At 42.7% G+C, this 16,516-nt stretch overlaps 1 protein-coding gene across 2 annotated transcripts in view; it reads right to left on the bottom strand.

The window, feature by feature from the left end:
* The window catches only part of LOC147663023 (transmembrane channel-like protein 7), a 496,357-nt gene extending 480,058 nt beyond the window's left edge, over positions 1-16,299 (bottom strand). Inside the window, exon 1 of one of the 2 annotated variants that reach the window (XM_086950725.1) lies at positions 15,985-16,299. In XM_086950725.1, coding sequence (XP_086806851.1) covers positions 15,985-16,066 — 82 coding nt within the window. In that variant the 5' untranslated portion in view covers positions 16,067-16,299. The remainder of the gene's footprint in view (positions 1-15,984) is intronic. The other variant, XM_086950724.1, reaches the window with a different exon arrangement.
* Between the last annotated feature and the right edge of the window lie 217 nt (positions 16,300-16,516).

Raw genomic sequence — 16,516 nt, 5'->3', positions numbered from 1 at the left:
TGTTTGTGTGTATAGCTGTATATGCAAGTAAATGGATGTTTGATAGTTTATTTGCATGTGTGAGTATGTGTGTAAGTAACTCTCTGGATGAGTATCGGTGTGTAACAGGATGTATAGGTGTATGAGTACATATGATGATTGAGTACATGTATGAGTGACTATATGGAACTGTTGGTGAATGAGTGGATGTGGAAGTAGATGTTGGAATAGGTTGTTGTGTAACTGGTATTGGTATCTCCATTTTCTTGAAAATTTTTGTTTCTATTTTTGAATGTATGTATCAAAGGTTATATTAAGAGTGAGAGGAGGTCTACCACTCTTTCACAAGGATGATGTCATCAGTGATGTCATTTGAGATGTCATCAGTGATTTCATGAGTGATGTCACTGACCATGTCATGAGTGATGTATTATGTGACGTCATCAGCAGTGCATTGCGGGCGCGCAAGTTATAGTTAGCTGAACTAACTATAACAGGGGAATTTCAAAGGTTTTGTATGAGTAAAATGACCAGCTAACTATAACTGGTGTAAAACCTATGGTTTTTTCAGTGAATTTCAATGGTTTTGTAAATGATAATTTTTAAAGGTTTTAATTGTTATATTTTTTATACTGATTTACTACATTATTTTAAATTATTTATTTTTAGATATTTTATTTTTTAAATGACATAACATATTTTGAATCTATTTTTTTTTAAATGTCACACCTCTGTGCAACGCAGCCCCCAGGCGTGTTTGCAGAGGGGGATCTAATTCCCTTGCATACTGGGAGTCCCTGGGGGCCAACTAGCCCACCTGGAACCTCCAGTATGCACCAGGGGGCTGCATTGCAGAGGTGAAATGAGGCTATGCCCCTTTTTACACCTCTCTGCAATGCAGCCCCGGCGCGTTTGCAGAGGGGGAACTAATTCCCCTTGCATACTGGGGGTCCCTGGGGGCCAACTAGCCCACCAGGAGCCTCCAGGATGCGCCAGTGGGCTGTGTTGCTTTGCCCCGGGGGCAGCGGTCCCAGGGGCAGTGTGGGGGGGGATTGGGGACCCCCCACACTTCTTTATCACTATGACCCTGCGATTTAGTCCCCCCGGGGGTTCATTTGAAAAAAAACAGACCGGGTTTTTAAAAAAAAAAACATTTGGGCCTTGGGGGTCCTTGTGGGACCACCTGGGCAGGCCTAGGGGTCAGGGTTTGTCTACCCTGCCCCCTTTTTGTGTTCTACACGTTTGTTTTTCTGCTTTCTTGTGCCTCGGTCTACCGAGCACAAGATGGATGCCAACACTTCCTGGTTTGAATTGTTGACAGCCAATGTGCATGCAGCTTTCTCTGGAAGACATGCTGATTGGCTGCCACTGTCTGTCAACATTCCAAAACAGAAACTGTTGGCAGCCATCTTGTGCCTCGGTAGACTGAGGCACAGGAAAGCAGAAAAACAAATGTGTAGAACTCAAAAAGGGGGTAGGGTAGAAGCACCCTGACCCTCTAGGCCTGCTCAGGGGGTCCCACAAGGACCCCCAAGGCCAAATTTTTTATTTTTTTCGAAAAATCGCGGGGTGCTTGCACGGTGCATGCACGGTGCGCGCTTATAGATATATAATTTTTTTCACATTGGATTTTCTCAATAACTACTGGAGGGATTTACACCATTTAAACAAAAGGGTGATCTGCGAATCAGACTCTACCATTTTGCCAAATTTCTTGTAATTCCGTTCAGCCATTCGGGCTATAGCTGTGTCTAATCATCCTACGGAAAATAACATGGGGAAAACACATTTTGGGACCCCCTTTTAAGAATGGCAGCTACAACCACACCGAATGGCTTTGCCAATGCTTATCTACTGTATGAACATCTGAATTCCAAATAAGCGGTTGTTAAGATATGGTGGATCCAAGGTGCTTACGTAAGAAACACAGGGCAAATACAATAAAATCCTCCAACACCATTAAAAGTGAAAAAAATTGACTGAATTTAAGAATGCATTCATGAAGCGATGTACCGTACGTCTTCATGAGCAGCAAACACACAAAAGAACACAATACCAGCCAATATAATTTTAATTACTACAAAAAGTAAATAAACTCTTGTTCCAAATTATGGTGCTGCTTTTCTATAACTTACGAAAAAAGTACTGCTAACACAAACACATCATAAATTATACACACAGGTGGAACTTTCCACCCACAGTAAAAAGTACAGATGCTCCTAACAGAAACACTAATAAAAGGTGAACAAAAAAAAATAAAAAACTACTAATATGAGCATAGAAATCTTTAAAGAGCCAGGAGAATACATGCACATTACAACGAGTTTTACACCTATTAACCGGCTTCATACAGAATTAAAGGACTCCCCGATGAACATGCAAAAGGGAAAATGTCAATTCAACAGAATCAACATCCCATCGTTGACAGAAAAACAAAACATTACGTGCAACGCCTCGTCCGGGGTAACAAGTGCTATATACATATAATTAAAAATGCAAGTTGAAGGCGCATTCTACCATATAAAGACACAGTATTTAAATGGCCATGGCAAGAACAAGATACTACAAGGCACAATTAAGATGCAAAAATGAAAAATAGCTTTCAAGAAAAGGTCTCTAACAGAAACACATTTTTAAATTCAATGACTACACATTTTACAGATCATAAAAGAATTAATGGAATGAATATGTTCAACCTATATGTCCGAAATTATTGTGTATATTATAGGTACTCCCAAACATATTTCCAGGGGTCGCAAAATTTGGCCAGTAGTGTGACCGAGGGCTGCATGCTGACAGGGGGATGAGGGGGGATGGAGGGTGTTTAAGGGGGGCGTAGGTGAAGCAAAGCATGTACATGCTAAATTGCACAATGTGAAATCAGAAAACCTGTGGTCAATCCCTGCCTCCCCACTTGACCAAATAGTGCGATACTAGACAATTGTTCTATTTCGCTTTGCCTTCTTTTTCTTCATTTACACACATCAGAGGACCGCGAAATACAGGTCTTCAGGATGTGCTCCCTTGAATGCGATTTAAAATAAATAGAATATGGTCATTCATACCAGCAACCCAGGCCATCCAAAGGAGCACATAACAACTAACTTGCCTCTTAGTTTAATACTGAAATTGCTGTCAGATTGCGGTCGTGGTGGGGGTGGGGGGTGAAGGATGAAGGTTTCTAAGATCCTATTTGAAAGCTATCGCCTAAAAGAATACTTCTAAATGCACTGTTATAATCTGATGTACTAAGGGGAAACACTTCTGCATGGTAATGAAATACACTTTTTGAATTTTGAAGAAAATTACCATAATTTTACACATTTGTTGCAAGAGGTTTTTAAAAATGAATGTGTTCCTAAAGTTAAATGGTGCAGGACACATTAGCTACTTCCATGTTTTTACTTCAGTTAACCTGTGAATAAATACTCGCCTGTTTAAAAAAAATGTAATCTTAGTGCTGAGACAAGTAATAGCAGCACAGTGCTACTGTTGACCAGGAGGCTGCATGTAAAGGTCAGGAGGGGCAGAATGTAAAGGTTACAAGGGCTGCGCGCACTTGGAGTATCACTGGTTTATATTAATGTTACACGGTATGAATGTAGTAGAAAGGGTGGAGAAAGGCTATTCAGTATAATCAATAAACCATGAATTGTACCACTACTAACACAAACACATTCAGCATACACATTTGATCTGCACGCACTGTTCAGTACCATATCCTTTCTATATTGTACCAGGGTGTGCTATTTGTAAACACACATGCTACCATCACTCACACCATATGCGCGATGCACAACACTTCACCCTTTATGTAATGTTCTTCACGCAAGCACACATACACTCAGCACATGCGTTTCATTGCGCATGCACTGCATCTCATGTAGTGTATTCCTTGCAGGCATACATACACTCAGTACATACTCTAACCCCGGTTTTTCCAATGAGTAGCTTGTGAGCTACTGGAAAGTGTTATGAGGATACCATGGCTAAGATATGTTTATAATTTTTTTATGATCTTGGTCATTTACAGTATTTTACCAATCCTACTACCATTAGGGCAACAACAAAGAAGTAATCAAGAAAAGAGAGTATCCTGCTCCTGGATACCTTTAGAATGTCATCTGAAATTTTAAAACGCACAATCCTGAGTAATCAGTTGTTCTTAACTACTTTTAATGTTCAATCTTATTTAATTTTTGTACCTGGTGCCTATTATAGATTTATATTAATCCGTTTCAGGCTGGGGGTCTGCCATAGATTAGTTAATTTTCCCATAATGAATGACTGGTCTCAAGACCTCCAGCAATGCCCCTTGCGATAATACCTCCCCACAATCCATGACAATTTTTTTTTTTAGGTTTTATTCTGCTGCTAGGAGCTTGCTCTTAGTACCCATCTTTAAGCAGTTTGGGTTACGTCAATGTCGTCCTGCCCTTTTGGCGATAAATGTTTAGATAATAAGCACAGTGTTTTTAGGATGACAATTTTCTTGAAAAAAGCTCTGAGCCTAAGGAAACACATGCACACTTAACTGTTTTTAATGAGATGATGGCTTTTGTAAGTTTAATACTGTTTTTAACACAATCATGAAATTATTAATGTATCACTCATGTGAATTTCTCTTTTAATGGAAGAATTGTTGGTATGTATAATGTAATCTTGTGCTTTTATGATTGGTTTGTCTAATCAATCGAATAAAGCCTACCTTTGACTTGACTTTTTCTTTTACAGTACATGCTCTAACCCCGGTTTTTCCAACGAGTAGCTTGTGAGCTACTGGTAGCTCTTCAGCTGCCTAAAAGTAGCTCTCCTGTGTCCAGTAGTAAGTAAGTATTACTTTTATTTGATTTCGTTAAAAATCATAAAAGCATGAGAAAAACACATATTACATAATAATTAACTGAAATTAAAATCTATGAAAATGTAGACAAGTAAAAACCATTATCCTTTCGTAAGCTTTGGTCGCAACAACAGTTAAAATGATAACATTGTAAGAAGTTCATTGCAGTTCGATATGAAAAGAGCGATATTTGATGTCTGTGCAAAAAGGGAGTGACCAGTCAGTCATATACCTTTGCCGTGTGGACTATTGTCTTTTTTGTCCAGTTCTTTGGCTGCTATTTTCCAAAAGGTGATGGCTCGACATGACAGCTGAATTGACAGTCCACCAAGGCATTGTATCACTGCAGCTCTGCACAATCTCAATTGGTGCTTCCTAAAAATCTCCTGAAGAACTATTTTTCGAGGTTCCAATAGCCCGGGGCAGATGCATAAAAGGTGTATTAACGACTCTTCTCCTTGTTCACACAGGTGACATTCTTTAGTAGGCCATGTTGACTTCCATTTCGGGGTTAAATCCTTTGTGGGGAACGAACCCAACCGCAACAGCGTCAAATAGTGCTTTTTGTGATGTGAGAAGTGTTCGGGCAAGTACGGTTGGGGTTTCAGAAACTGATATGATTGAATCACTGCCCATGCATGGTTTTTCTTAGCAAAGGCAGCTTTATCAATTAGTAGCGAAGTTCGCCTTATTGCGCTGTTTACCTTATTTTTTAACCCGGAATATGATGTTGTATGCCATGCCTCTTCAAGATGTAAATCAACGAGTGATTCTTTTAGGGCTGCAACAATGGAGTTTTGTTGCCTCGCCTGATTTTCGATTTCTTCCCAACAGCAGTGGGCTAAAGTGTCGTCTTCCGCTTGCCTCATCCACCAGTAATATTTTACCATCGCCCCTTGTCTGGCAGGTTTTTGATTTTTCAGCCTGTATTCCAGTAGATCTTGTGCCTGAGAAATGTGCCGAGGAATTAAAAACAGGCGCTTGAAAAAACTCGATTGGGCTAGGTTTAAGGCGGCTGCATCTTTGGTATTCATAATTTCCGACCCATATGATATTGAGGGTAAAAAATTTGCTGCGATTATCTTAAGCAACTGGCCTGTTGGACAACCTTTTAGCTTCTGTAAAATTTTGAAAGCATACAGGAGTTGTTTTGCTTTAGTATTCCCTTGGTCCAAGTGTTGCTTATATTTAAGGGTGTGGTCAAGTTGGAACCCTAGGTATTTGTATGAGTCCACCTGGGATATTGTTTTTTCCTCCAGTTTCCAGGTGAATTTCCCCTTTGAACCTATTTTGTGATGACTACTAAAGCATAATACCTTGGTTTTCTTAAGGTTTATTATTAATTGAGCAGAAGTGATATAAGATCCTAGTTTTGTCATTGAACGCTGCAGGCCTATTGGTGTTTGTGCTAGGAGCACAATATCATCTGCGTGTTGAAGGCTCCTGATCGGTGTTTTGCCTAATTTTGGTGGGTCAATTTGCACTTGTTGGAGGTACTTCTCAAGATCGGCTGTGTAGATGTTGAATAAACAGGGGGCCAACACACACCCCTGTTTTAGACCATTTGATGTTGGGATCTTGTTTGTTATGGTGCGGCCATCTTCTTTCCTTATCTGCACCCACGTGTTTGAGTAAAGATTGATTATTGCCTCCAAAAGTTTGGGTGGTGCACCCCAGGTTTGCAGTTTGGCCCACAGCTTCTTTCTCGGAACCTTGTCGAACGCTGCTTTAAGGTCGATAAAGCATGCGTACAAGGTTCGAGATTTTGCGTAGGCTTGATTGGCTAGTAGTGTCACAGCAGAAATATTGGTAAGGGTGTCCAGTCCAGCCTACTAAATTAGAAGCTTTTACTTGACCGAATATATGTTTACCAACGTTGAAAAATGCGTTTTCAAAGAGAGAATGTGTGTATTTTCAAAACCGATAGGCTGAGAGTTGAATTTCCATAATATATGTAAAGCTGATATTTGAGTGATAAATCAATTGGCATTAGGATGATTTATCACTAATATTATGACCTTGGCGCCAAGGGCTTTTAAGATATGGCTGTTGAGTATTACTCATGTAAAGGCATTCAAAATTGCTAAAGTTTTTTTTTACATTACTGCTGGCTATCCTGCCTGATGCAGAGGTGATCACTGTGAGTAATTTACATAGGGTGGCCACTAACAACCTTTTCTAATGTAATCACTGTTACAATACAAATTTATAAGTAGCTCTTGATGATTTTTTTTGATCATAAGTATCTCTCAAAACAGAAGGTTGGAGAACCCCGGTCCCCCCCCATTCATGTTCTACATAGTACTCTTATCCCTTTACTGTATCCTTCCCAGGCACACATACATTCGGCACAGTCTCATTACACCTGCGCTGCGCAGTACTCTACTTCTACTTAATGTAAATCTAGGGTGATTTAGGCACACAGCAGCGGAACTTTAAAAAGAGGAGTGAGCCTGTAGGCCTCACACCAGGGATACAAGGCTTAAAGGATCTGTTCATTCCTACTGATCATACGGTAGGTATGCTGCCACCACTGCGGTCATGCTGCTTAACTCTATTGAAGGCGGTAGCCTTCCACCACTATGAGGTAGCGCTTTGGGCACCCCTCCTGGTCCAACAAGATTGCAATCAGTGCGACAGGCCTGCATCATGCCACGCACGCATGATCCGTTTGCCTATTACCCAAAAAAAAATCACCACCAGGGAACCAGACAACAGTACAGTTGGGCACTAAAGGGCAGGGATACGCATCTTTTACAGGGCAGAGGACATTTCCCAACACACACAATCAGTCCTCTCTGTACTGGCACAAAGAGAACAAAATTGGAGTGGAATGCTTCCCATAGTAATTACTAAACGTTCTCGTAAATTCAAGCATTTCCTCTGACACATTTTTGTTTTCATATGTATTTTGTTACTCAGCCCAAAGCAAAAGGGTGTCTTTTTTTTTTTTAATTACAACCTGAAATAAGTTAGAAATTCAGCCCTTAAAGGAAAGAAAGAATGCAAATATTCAAATTGTATTGCTTCAATATACTGAGCAGGGTAGCGTATCTCAGTCGCTAATAGTATAAGGGGACTAATTCAGGATTATAAATAAGGAGATTTCAGATTTTATTCAGACTTATCTCTTGGCCTACATTGTGGTTCCATTAGAAAACGTTTGCAAATAGAACATAAAATTCGTGGCAATACCATCGACGCCACAAGTTTTCTGGCTTCGTTTCCATCACACCCTTTTTTCAACTAAACGGACAACTTGAAGGGAAACAATGTTCGTAAGTATCTTAAAAGGTAAAGTACATCTTGCAGTAAGGAAGTGAGGTGCAAGGCCTGTTTACCGAGTCAACATGGGGGCTGGGAGTAATGAAGTGAATACGTCAGTAGTATGAAGAGAGTGACTTGTCGGAATGGGAACTGCATTTGCGGGTTGTGCTGTAAAAAACAACCGCCAGGCAGGTCAAAGCGATGCATAGGTAAACGTGTGATTTAAACTTCTATAACCGAGGACGTGTTCTGTCCTGCGCCTCGAGCACTTTAGAAGCACAGTCTTCCAAAGCCGGAAGGCTGCACTGCCGCGCTCTAGTAACCTGTGGAATCTCGGTCATGTCCAGACAAATAAAAAACGCGTCCCACTCTGTAGTGGGAAAGCGTAGTGAAGGAGCCCGTGAAGCTTGTACCCACCGTCTTTCAGGAAAGACATTTCACTTCACTAGAGGAACGGCACAGGGACGTAACTTGGACCCCTGCGCCGAGGCTACTCTCTGCCCATCCCAATCCCACTAAGACTAAGGACCCTGGCTCAGACCCATGCCTCTTAAAAAGCTATCAAGCAGCGTGTCTAAATTCAACTGAGTGGAACACTCACCATTTGGGAGGGGGGGGGGGCGGTGGGCGTTCATTGTTACACTCCACGTCGGACGCAGAGTCTGCGTGCCTGATTCACAAAGCTATTTGCCTAAATTTTACTACCAACAGAAATAGTGTTTTATTTTAACAAGTGCCAACGCGCTGTTTGAATTCACAAAAGCGGATTTTGCACTTGCAAAAAAAATTAATCACAAACATTTTTTATGTGAATAAAGCTGCTCACGGGATTGGGGACCCTAAAGCTCCAGTGGCTTTTGAGTTTGAATACACCAATAAACGTACATGTCTGTCTGTACTCTCAAATTCCCCTCAGGCCCCATCTAACCCTGGAAAATGCCAGCCACGTACCGCTGACCGGGGCAAGAGTAAATCGCTTTCCTGGGTAGGATGGAATTAGAACACCCCCAAAATTGGTGTGGGTTAGAGTAAGATTTGTAATGGGAAAATATCCCCAATGAAAAGAAATAAAAAAGTATATGTATTTGTTCTTTTTTGGGCATGTGCAAATGTAAACTTGTATTTGCTCATAAGTGAATTGAATTCAGAAAGGTTTTTAGGTGGAATTATGTGTGTCTGACATGTTTCCAAGCGTACTTCCTGACACTGATGCATTCTGTAAAGTCGGTAATTTATACCCATGTGAGATCGCACACCTCCAGTTGCAGATTTACAATAATCTGTAAAATTGGGCCTCTCATTTCTTATCCACAACAGTTTTTCTACAGACTGACGTATTGAACGCTGGCCCAGAGCACTCTGCAAAGTCTCTGGTCTAAGAAGTCAACACTACGCACAGTAAAAACAGAGGGTTGCTATTTATTTCATGCACATGCATGTGCCATTAAACGTATGCAGAATTGCTCTTTAGCTTACAATATATTTCATATTTGTTTTTTCTGACAGTGAATACGGGCAAACTCTGAAGGCCGAAACCTCGTGCGCCCCACAAGAAATTAACCAATAAAGAAGCATTTAGCAAAGTGGCACACTTGCAGATAGTTCCTAAGTCTCCCTATGTAATATGTAAACTATTAGCCCATTAGCAGCAGCACATAGCACTCTTGGGCATACAATGGCATTTCATGTTAAAGGTACAGTTGGTGTCATTGGAATTTTCGAAAAATCCTTGTTTTCTATACATAATAAAAAACATAAACTTGCTTTATAATTTGAAAAAAATAGGTTCTAGCTCAAATGTATCAAAAGTTACTAAAAAAAACTGCAACATGAAATGCAACGAAGCACTGGGTACCTTGCAAAAGGTAACTGGTAACAAACACTTCACCAGGTGACCACTAATTTTGGGCATTAAAGAGGTTGCAATTTTACCCAGAAAGCGTTGTATCCCGTGTAGGAGAGTAGGGTCTGCTTGCTATGGTTACCCCCACTTTTTAATGTGTTTCACTGGTTTTTCGACTTTAGTCTGGCTGTGGCCCTGCTAATCAGGACCACAGCCTGGCTGTTCTCTCTATAAATTGATACAATGTACTTTAGGTACATATCAGATTGGCTACTAGGTAATCTTTGTGAGTCCCTGTACATGGTACCTTAGGTACCCAGAGCATAGGTACCCCAGAGGCCTACCAGGGGCTGAAGCATGTATTGTGCCACCCCTGGTTAGCCTTCAAAACTGAGACCACAGGTCTGCACTTGCAGCCTAGGTAAGGTGGTGTAGGCACCCCTTACTTGGATAGATTATACCTATATCTACCTTCACATATAGACACATAGTAACCTATAAGTCACTCCTATGGCAGGCCATGACAATCCTGAAGGCAGAGTGCTTTGTTTTGTGTGAGAGGGTGCCCTAGCATGAGCTGAGCCCCTCTGCAGCTTTCGGAAATATCTTCTTAAAAAGCTGCTCTATGATATAGCCATACCTATATACTCTTAAGTGCATTATAATCCTCGCAGTTAATGCTAACTTTGGTTTGGCTTTTACAAAACATGTTGTGTAAGGTGTCAAACACTTTGGAATACACCCCGCCAGTTCTGGAGGCGGGGGTAGCATTCCACCCTTCTAGAGGAAGAAATGTACATACATGTAAACCCGGTTAAAGTTAAACAGAGCCCCAGCATCACAAAATGGATGCTGCTGCCACAGACACGAGTCTGCCCTCCTGCTGCTGGACGGAACTCCGGCAGGGGAGGCCTGGACAATAGGTTTCCTGTCCAGGGAGGTGCTGGCACCTCCCCAGACAGGTTTTAGTGTATTGTGGCAGGGTGGGTTGCATTCAGTGAATGCTTTTCAGACACTGCCTGGGGCACACAAGGTGCTACATGCATTTCCCAGTTCAAACTGGTTGCTGGGGCACCCAGCCCCAGCTCTGGTGCGAAACTGGACAATGGGGAAGGGGTGTAACCACCCCCTCCCCAGTTCCACCCATAGGTGGGTCCTTAGAGTTAGTCCAACCCCTAAACTTAGTAGAAGTGTAGGAACCCAGTCACTAGGACTTTAGATTACCCTGGACGAAACTCTGCAACATATATCTTGGACCTTCGACATTCCATATCGACTGGAAGACGGAAGAAATCTCCCTTGTGGTCAAGGAGTGACCACCCTGTTCAAACAGGCACTAAAAGCATATTTGCCGGTCTGCATTTTCAAGGCTCCCGCTGGATCCCGAAGAATCTGCGACACAGGACACAGACTTCCAGACACCTCTGAAGCGGAGGTGAGATCACAGCAAAGCTGAGACCTGTAGCTGACACGAGAGACTTGGTACCGGAACTCCTGGACATCCTGCATTTTTTCAACTGCACCTACTTCCCGAGGTATCCCGAAGTTGTGCATTGGGGTATTTGAAGCCCCTGCTCCGAGCACCTTTTGCACCGAAGTACAGAGGCCAGCACCCCACAAGTGACCCGTGAGTCCCCTTTCTTCACCGAAGCTTGAGGCTCCTTCACGGTTCCTAGTCCGTTGGCTAGTGAGCCCCCACGAAGGCCAATCCTTCGTTTCTTGAGCTTTCCTGGTTGCTCCAGATGTGCTTTGACTCCCCACCAAAGGAGGAGTCCCCCAGACCTTGCTGGTCTGAACCAAAGCCAATCTTGTCATCTTGCGTGGGTTGCTGTTGCGAGGCTTGTTGGGTCCAATCCGGATTCTGACGCTGCAGCACTCGACATCCTTCATGAGACAGCTCTAATCCAGCTCCTGGTCATCGTGGACGTCTCCTGGTCCTCGTGGCTGAAGAGTCAAGCTTCACCTCTTTCACCTGAAAACACCCGACATTGGTTGGCATCTTCCTGTCGCCATCTTGGTCACTGGCTAGTGACACAGACTCTGTCCCCTCTGCTTTCAGGTTCTTCACATGTCCGATCCACCCGGACACTTTTCCTCTGGTGGCCTTCAGCATTTCTTTGCAGCTCTCGATTGGAATCGACGACGAAACCCAACACCAAAAGACACCTATGCACCAGGCTTCCATGGGTGAGGTAACTCAAGTACTCTGGTGCTACCCTGGGTCTTGACTCTCGATATGTCCTAGTCTAAAAGGGGGTTGCATCATAGTTGACCTCTAAGTGCCCTTAATCTTTAAAATTGTAACTTGTTCGTTCTCCATAGAAAGTCAATCATGATCCGCGGCTGTGTTTAGACACTGCATGCGTCCCCAGTGGGCCTCCTGCGTCCCTACCTTGGGTGGTTCCTGGTAGCCCCAGCGGTTCTACAGGCCATAGGCCTGCTTTCCAACCCTCACGTGGTTCTTATACCACTATTTTAGTATATGTTTTGTGAAGCCCCTAGGGCATAACGTATACTGTGCAACTTATTGTATGCTAATTAAGTTTGTTGTATTGTACTTTTACCTCTGACCTCATAAAAAGTCCAGAGGGGTTGTATTTAGATTAAATACATATATATTTGATATATACCTTGTGTGGTGTGCTTTCATTTGACCATTCAAGAGATTATACCTGGTAAAACAACTTGCTTAACTCGCCTCTAAGTCTTAGACTGAAGGCAGCTCTCCACAGCTACCACTAGGCTAGCTTTCTATAAAGGTTGACTTTAAACCTACCATCAATAAGGATCGTTTGGACTGGTGCAAGGAACCCACTAGAATAGTGGACATCATATGCCAGGCCAACTCCTCACATCCCTAATGTATGGAGGGGGAGAGCAGTAAACAAAATCTCTACATAATCAAATGCAACTCAAATAGGATGGAAGGAAAGACTTTTCTCATCAGGAAAATGTTTTATTTCAGTGTTCATGCAACTGATGGCATACACTACAGTGTTCTTTAAATCAGAGTTAATTCAACGCGGCATTCAGTGTATGAAATAATCACAAACGTGTATATCAAATGCAATTAAAACGTGCTGGAAAGAAAGATTCCTTCAGTCATGAAAATATTTTGTTTCACTATTCGTGAAACTTACAGTCGCCGTTCATTTAAGGTCTTTTAAAGTCTAGCAGAATCATAAAAATGTGGCATATTTTGTTAGAACTCGAGCCCCTAAATTTTTAAACACCATCTAGGGGGATAATTGGACATGCAACGTACAACAGTGTTCTTTCTGCTGCGAATGAGGTGCTTCTGTAAATGAAATGCATGATAATCTATACAGTGAACTCCAAAAGGTTTTAAAACAAAGCTGGGATACACAGAGGAAGAGGCACCTCTTCGGTTGCAACTAATTTGTAAATAAATGCGTATGTTTGTGAATACAACAAACTATTTTACTGGAGAGTGGGGGGTAAAGTAATGTGTTAATGTAATCCAGCACCTGTAAATCAATACAACATAAAATAATTCACTGTAAGTGAACACTGTCTTGAAGGGTTTTCTGAATAGGCAGATGTATTTTTTAATTTAAAAAAACGCTGCCTTTTCTATAGCGTTTGCATCCCCTGTGAGTCATTAACTATGCGAGTTATAATGCCAAGTAACAGAACGTGATTCAAACCAGCATTTCAATGCCAAATAATTTGATCATCCGTTTTTGCGAAATGCAAATGCCCTTGAGCATATACGTCCAAATCCAAGCTAGCACAGAGTTGTTGATTAATGGGGGCGGGGGGGGGGGGGGGGGGGGGGGAAACGGTACTGGCTTGGGGCGTCACCCGAGACGGGCCCCCTGGCAGCTACATATGCAGTGTACACGAGACCTCTCCACTCTCTCCCCTTCAGAACCCCTCGTAAGAAGTTGACATACCGGTAAATGCATTAAATAGTCAACAAGAAAGTTCAGACTGCAAATACTGTGCTAAGGGGCAACCTCATGCTTTCTATACACCCCAACAGAGCTTTAAATTGGCAGATACTGCCATGAGTAACTGCACTTCTGTCACTTAAAAAGGGAATGTACCTGCAGCTCTCGGCATTACTAAAATAATATTTAAAGGGAGAGTACCAGAACTACGCAGGAGCAAACAGGTACTCTAAAGAGTGAGTATGTACACTTCAATATATCCATTTAAAACACTACTCTTCAAAGATCTCTATAGCCTACCAGGATGTGTAACTCAGTCAGACTGATTCTTCACATTGGCAAAAGATTTCAAGACACCTCTCTCTCTTGCTCCCTCATTTCTACAAGCTGGCCTGTAGCCTTAAACTGAATTACCAGTGTGCACTATGTTCTATTGTCTCCATCTTAACTCCTGGCCTTTTCTTTCACTCTCACCAGCCCGCTCCTGTTCGTGGAATTAAATGGCTTCGGGATGTATAAAGTCCTAAAAAAAATAATCCATCTAACATATTTGTGTGCAACTGAAAAATTTAGAACATGCAATAATAATGTTACAAAAAGCCCTTAGAATAATAAAGCAATTAAACTTTCCGAAAAGACATTGTGAATAATTTCAATTACCCAGCAAAAAAGACGAAAAAAAAAAGCAGTGCAGAGGTTTGCATTAAAGAAATAGAAATGGTTCTCCCCTGCACGGGTCATTGTAAAGTAACTCAGTACAAACATGTTTGCCTGCGAAAGGCCCCTCTCAGCTTGTCCCTCTCAAAACCCTTGAAAATATAGGTAAGGGACAAAGAAATCGAAGGACGATGACCATAGTTTTTAAAACATACATTCCCACGGGAAACCATTTCATTATATAGTCATTTGCAACAAGTGGCTCGTTTGCCCAAATACATTCAGCTGGAATCTCTTTTAAACCAGAAACTCTTTGTTTTATTTTCCCCTGAAAATTGAATAATTACGTTGTATTACTATATTTGTATATAAAATAATGGCGTTTCCATTTATGAAAAGTACAGCTGATACTGAACAATGACACACAAAGCTTAAAAGCGAATTACTGTAACACCATCCAAAAAGGGGAAGTGTTTTCATTAGTGGTGTGCTCATAACATCTACAATGCCATCGGAGTCCACACACACCAGGGTCCTGCCATTTCCCACTTCACAAGGAGCTCAAAAACAATTTCTTAAAGCAACATTTGGTGATAGTTTCCACCCAGACCATGAATCAATCCTGGAGAGTTATTTTCACTCTACCCACACACAGCTCTGCAGCACCCCTCACTGCCCTGATCCTCCCGGAACTCTCACCCTAGCACTGTCACCCAACTATTGTTGCCCTCCATCATAAGTGTCGGTATGCTCCTGTCACTTCTCTTTTCATTAGCAACCCGCTTTGTAACAACCCCATAACGTGTAACACTTTGTTCCCTTGCAGCTAGGTACATACACTTCTATTTTCACGATTTAAGTCAGATCCAAACAAGATTTAAGTAGATGTTTATTGCACTGGAACATGAATCTAACATGAACCGCTTCAGACAGTCCAAAACCGCAATCCTTTTCCCAAAAATCCTTATTTCTAACAAACAATGCTCACCAATGCCTCAGATCTGTTGACACATCAGTTTGTGTTTGAGTCAAACTGGGAGGTAAGCAGTGAGCGGTAAAGTTACAGTCTGGGAGAAGTACATCAACTGCAGGTTAGTTCAACATGTCATAGACTACCACCATGTGTCGCAGGCCAGGAGCGCTGGAGTAGGTGAGGATGTTGTTGTTAATATACGGTGACATGTATTTTCTATGCACTCTTATTTTTATTATGTAGTAAATGGGCAGCCTAAGCAAAATATCGTCATTTGGGGGGGATTTAACTTTGAGTTAGAGGTGCTCTGTAACTGTTGGAACAGCGTATTAAAATTACATTTATGAGTTTAGTCGCCAAGGTGGGCTGGAAGTCTTCAACACTGCTGTAAAGCCCACCTGCGCAGCACTAGCGAGGATGGAGTTTGTCTGCTGCACCTGACACTGCCTTGACAAGCAATGGCCAGCAGGGGACCGGACAATGGTCGCTGTACCCCTCCCGCTCTTACCGTTATCGTTGTCGCTCCCGGGACTTGGCTGGTTGGGTACGCGGGCTCGTCCCGCCTGGGAGGCGCTCTGTCCGGGATACATGAGTGCGGAGCCCGGCCAGGCGGTGGGAAGCCGATGCTGAGCTCTGCCGACTTCGTCCCGCCTGAGCTCAGCCCCACCTCCTCCTGCCCTCACCCCGGGCGCTGACCACGGCCCGCCCACAGAGAGAGACCGGGAGCTGGGAATTCCGACTTCCGGGCTGTGACGTCACAGCGCTGGCTCGAGCGGACGGCGAAGGGTGCACGGCACCTACACAGCTCAAGTGGCTCCTGAGCCCACCTGTCCAGTGTGTGTCGTCTCGCGTTGCTGCCCTCGGAGAGCCAAAAAAGTTTCAGTTCCGCATAGGACGTGGGGGTGGACTGCAGGCTCACTTCCAGGTTGCAGCTTCCAGCAGCACCTGAGTCACTTCCAGCATCCGGCAGTGTATGCAACCTGCATACCTGTTGCTTCTTGCACATACACGCCTCGCCTCAGTACTGATAGATAGTGCGA

The sequence above is a fragment of the Lissotriton vulgaris genome, unplaced genomic scaffold (assembly GCF_964263255.1).
Source record: "Lissotriton vulgaris unplaced genomic scaffold, aLisVul1.2 SCAFFOLD_1488, whole genome shotgun sequence".
NCBI lineage: Eukaryota > Metazoa > Chordata > Amphibia > Caudata > Salamandridae > Lissotriton > Lissotriton vulgaris.
The sequence above is the reverse complement of the archived record's forward strand: the minus strand, read 5'-3'. Positions and strand labels throughout refer to the sequence as shown.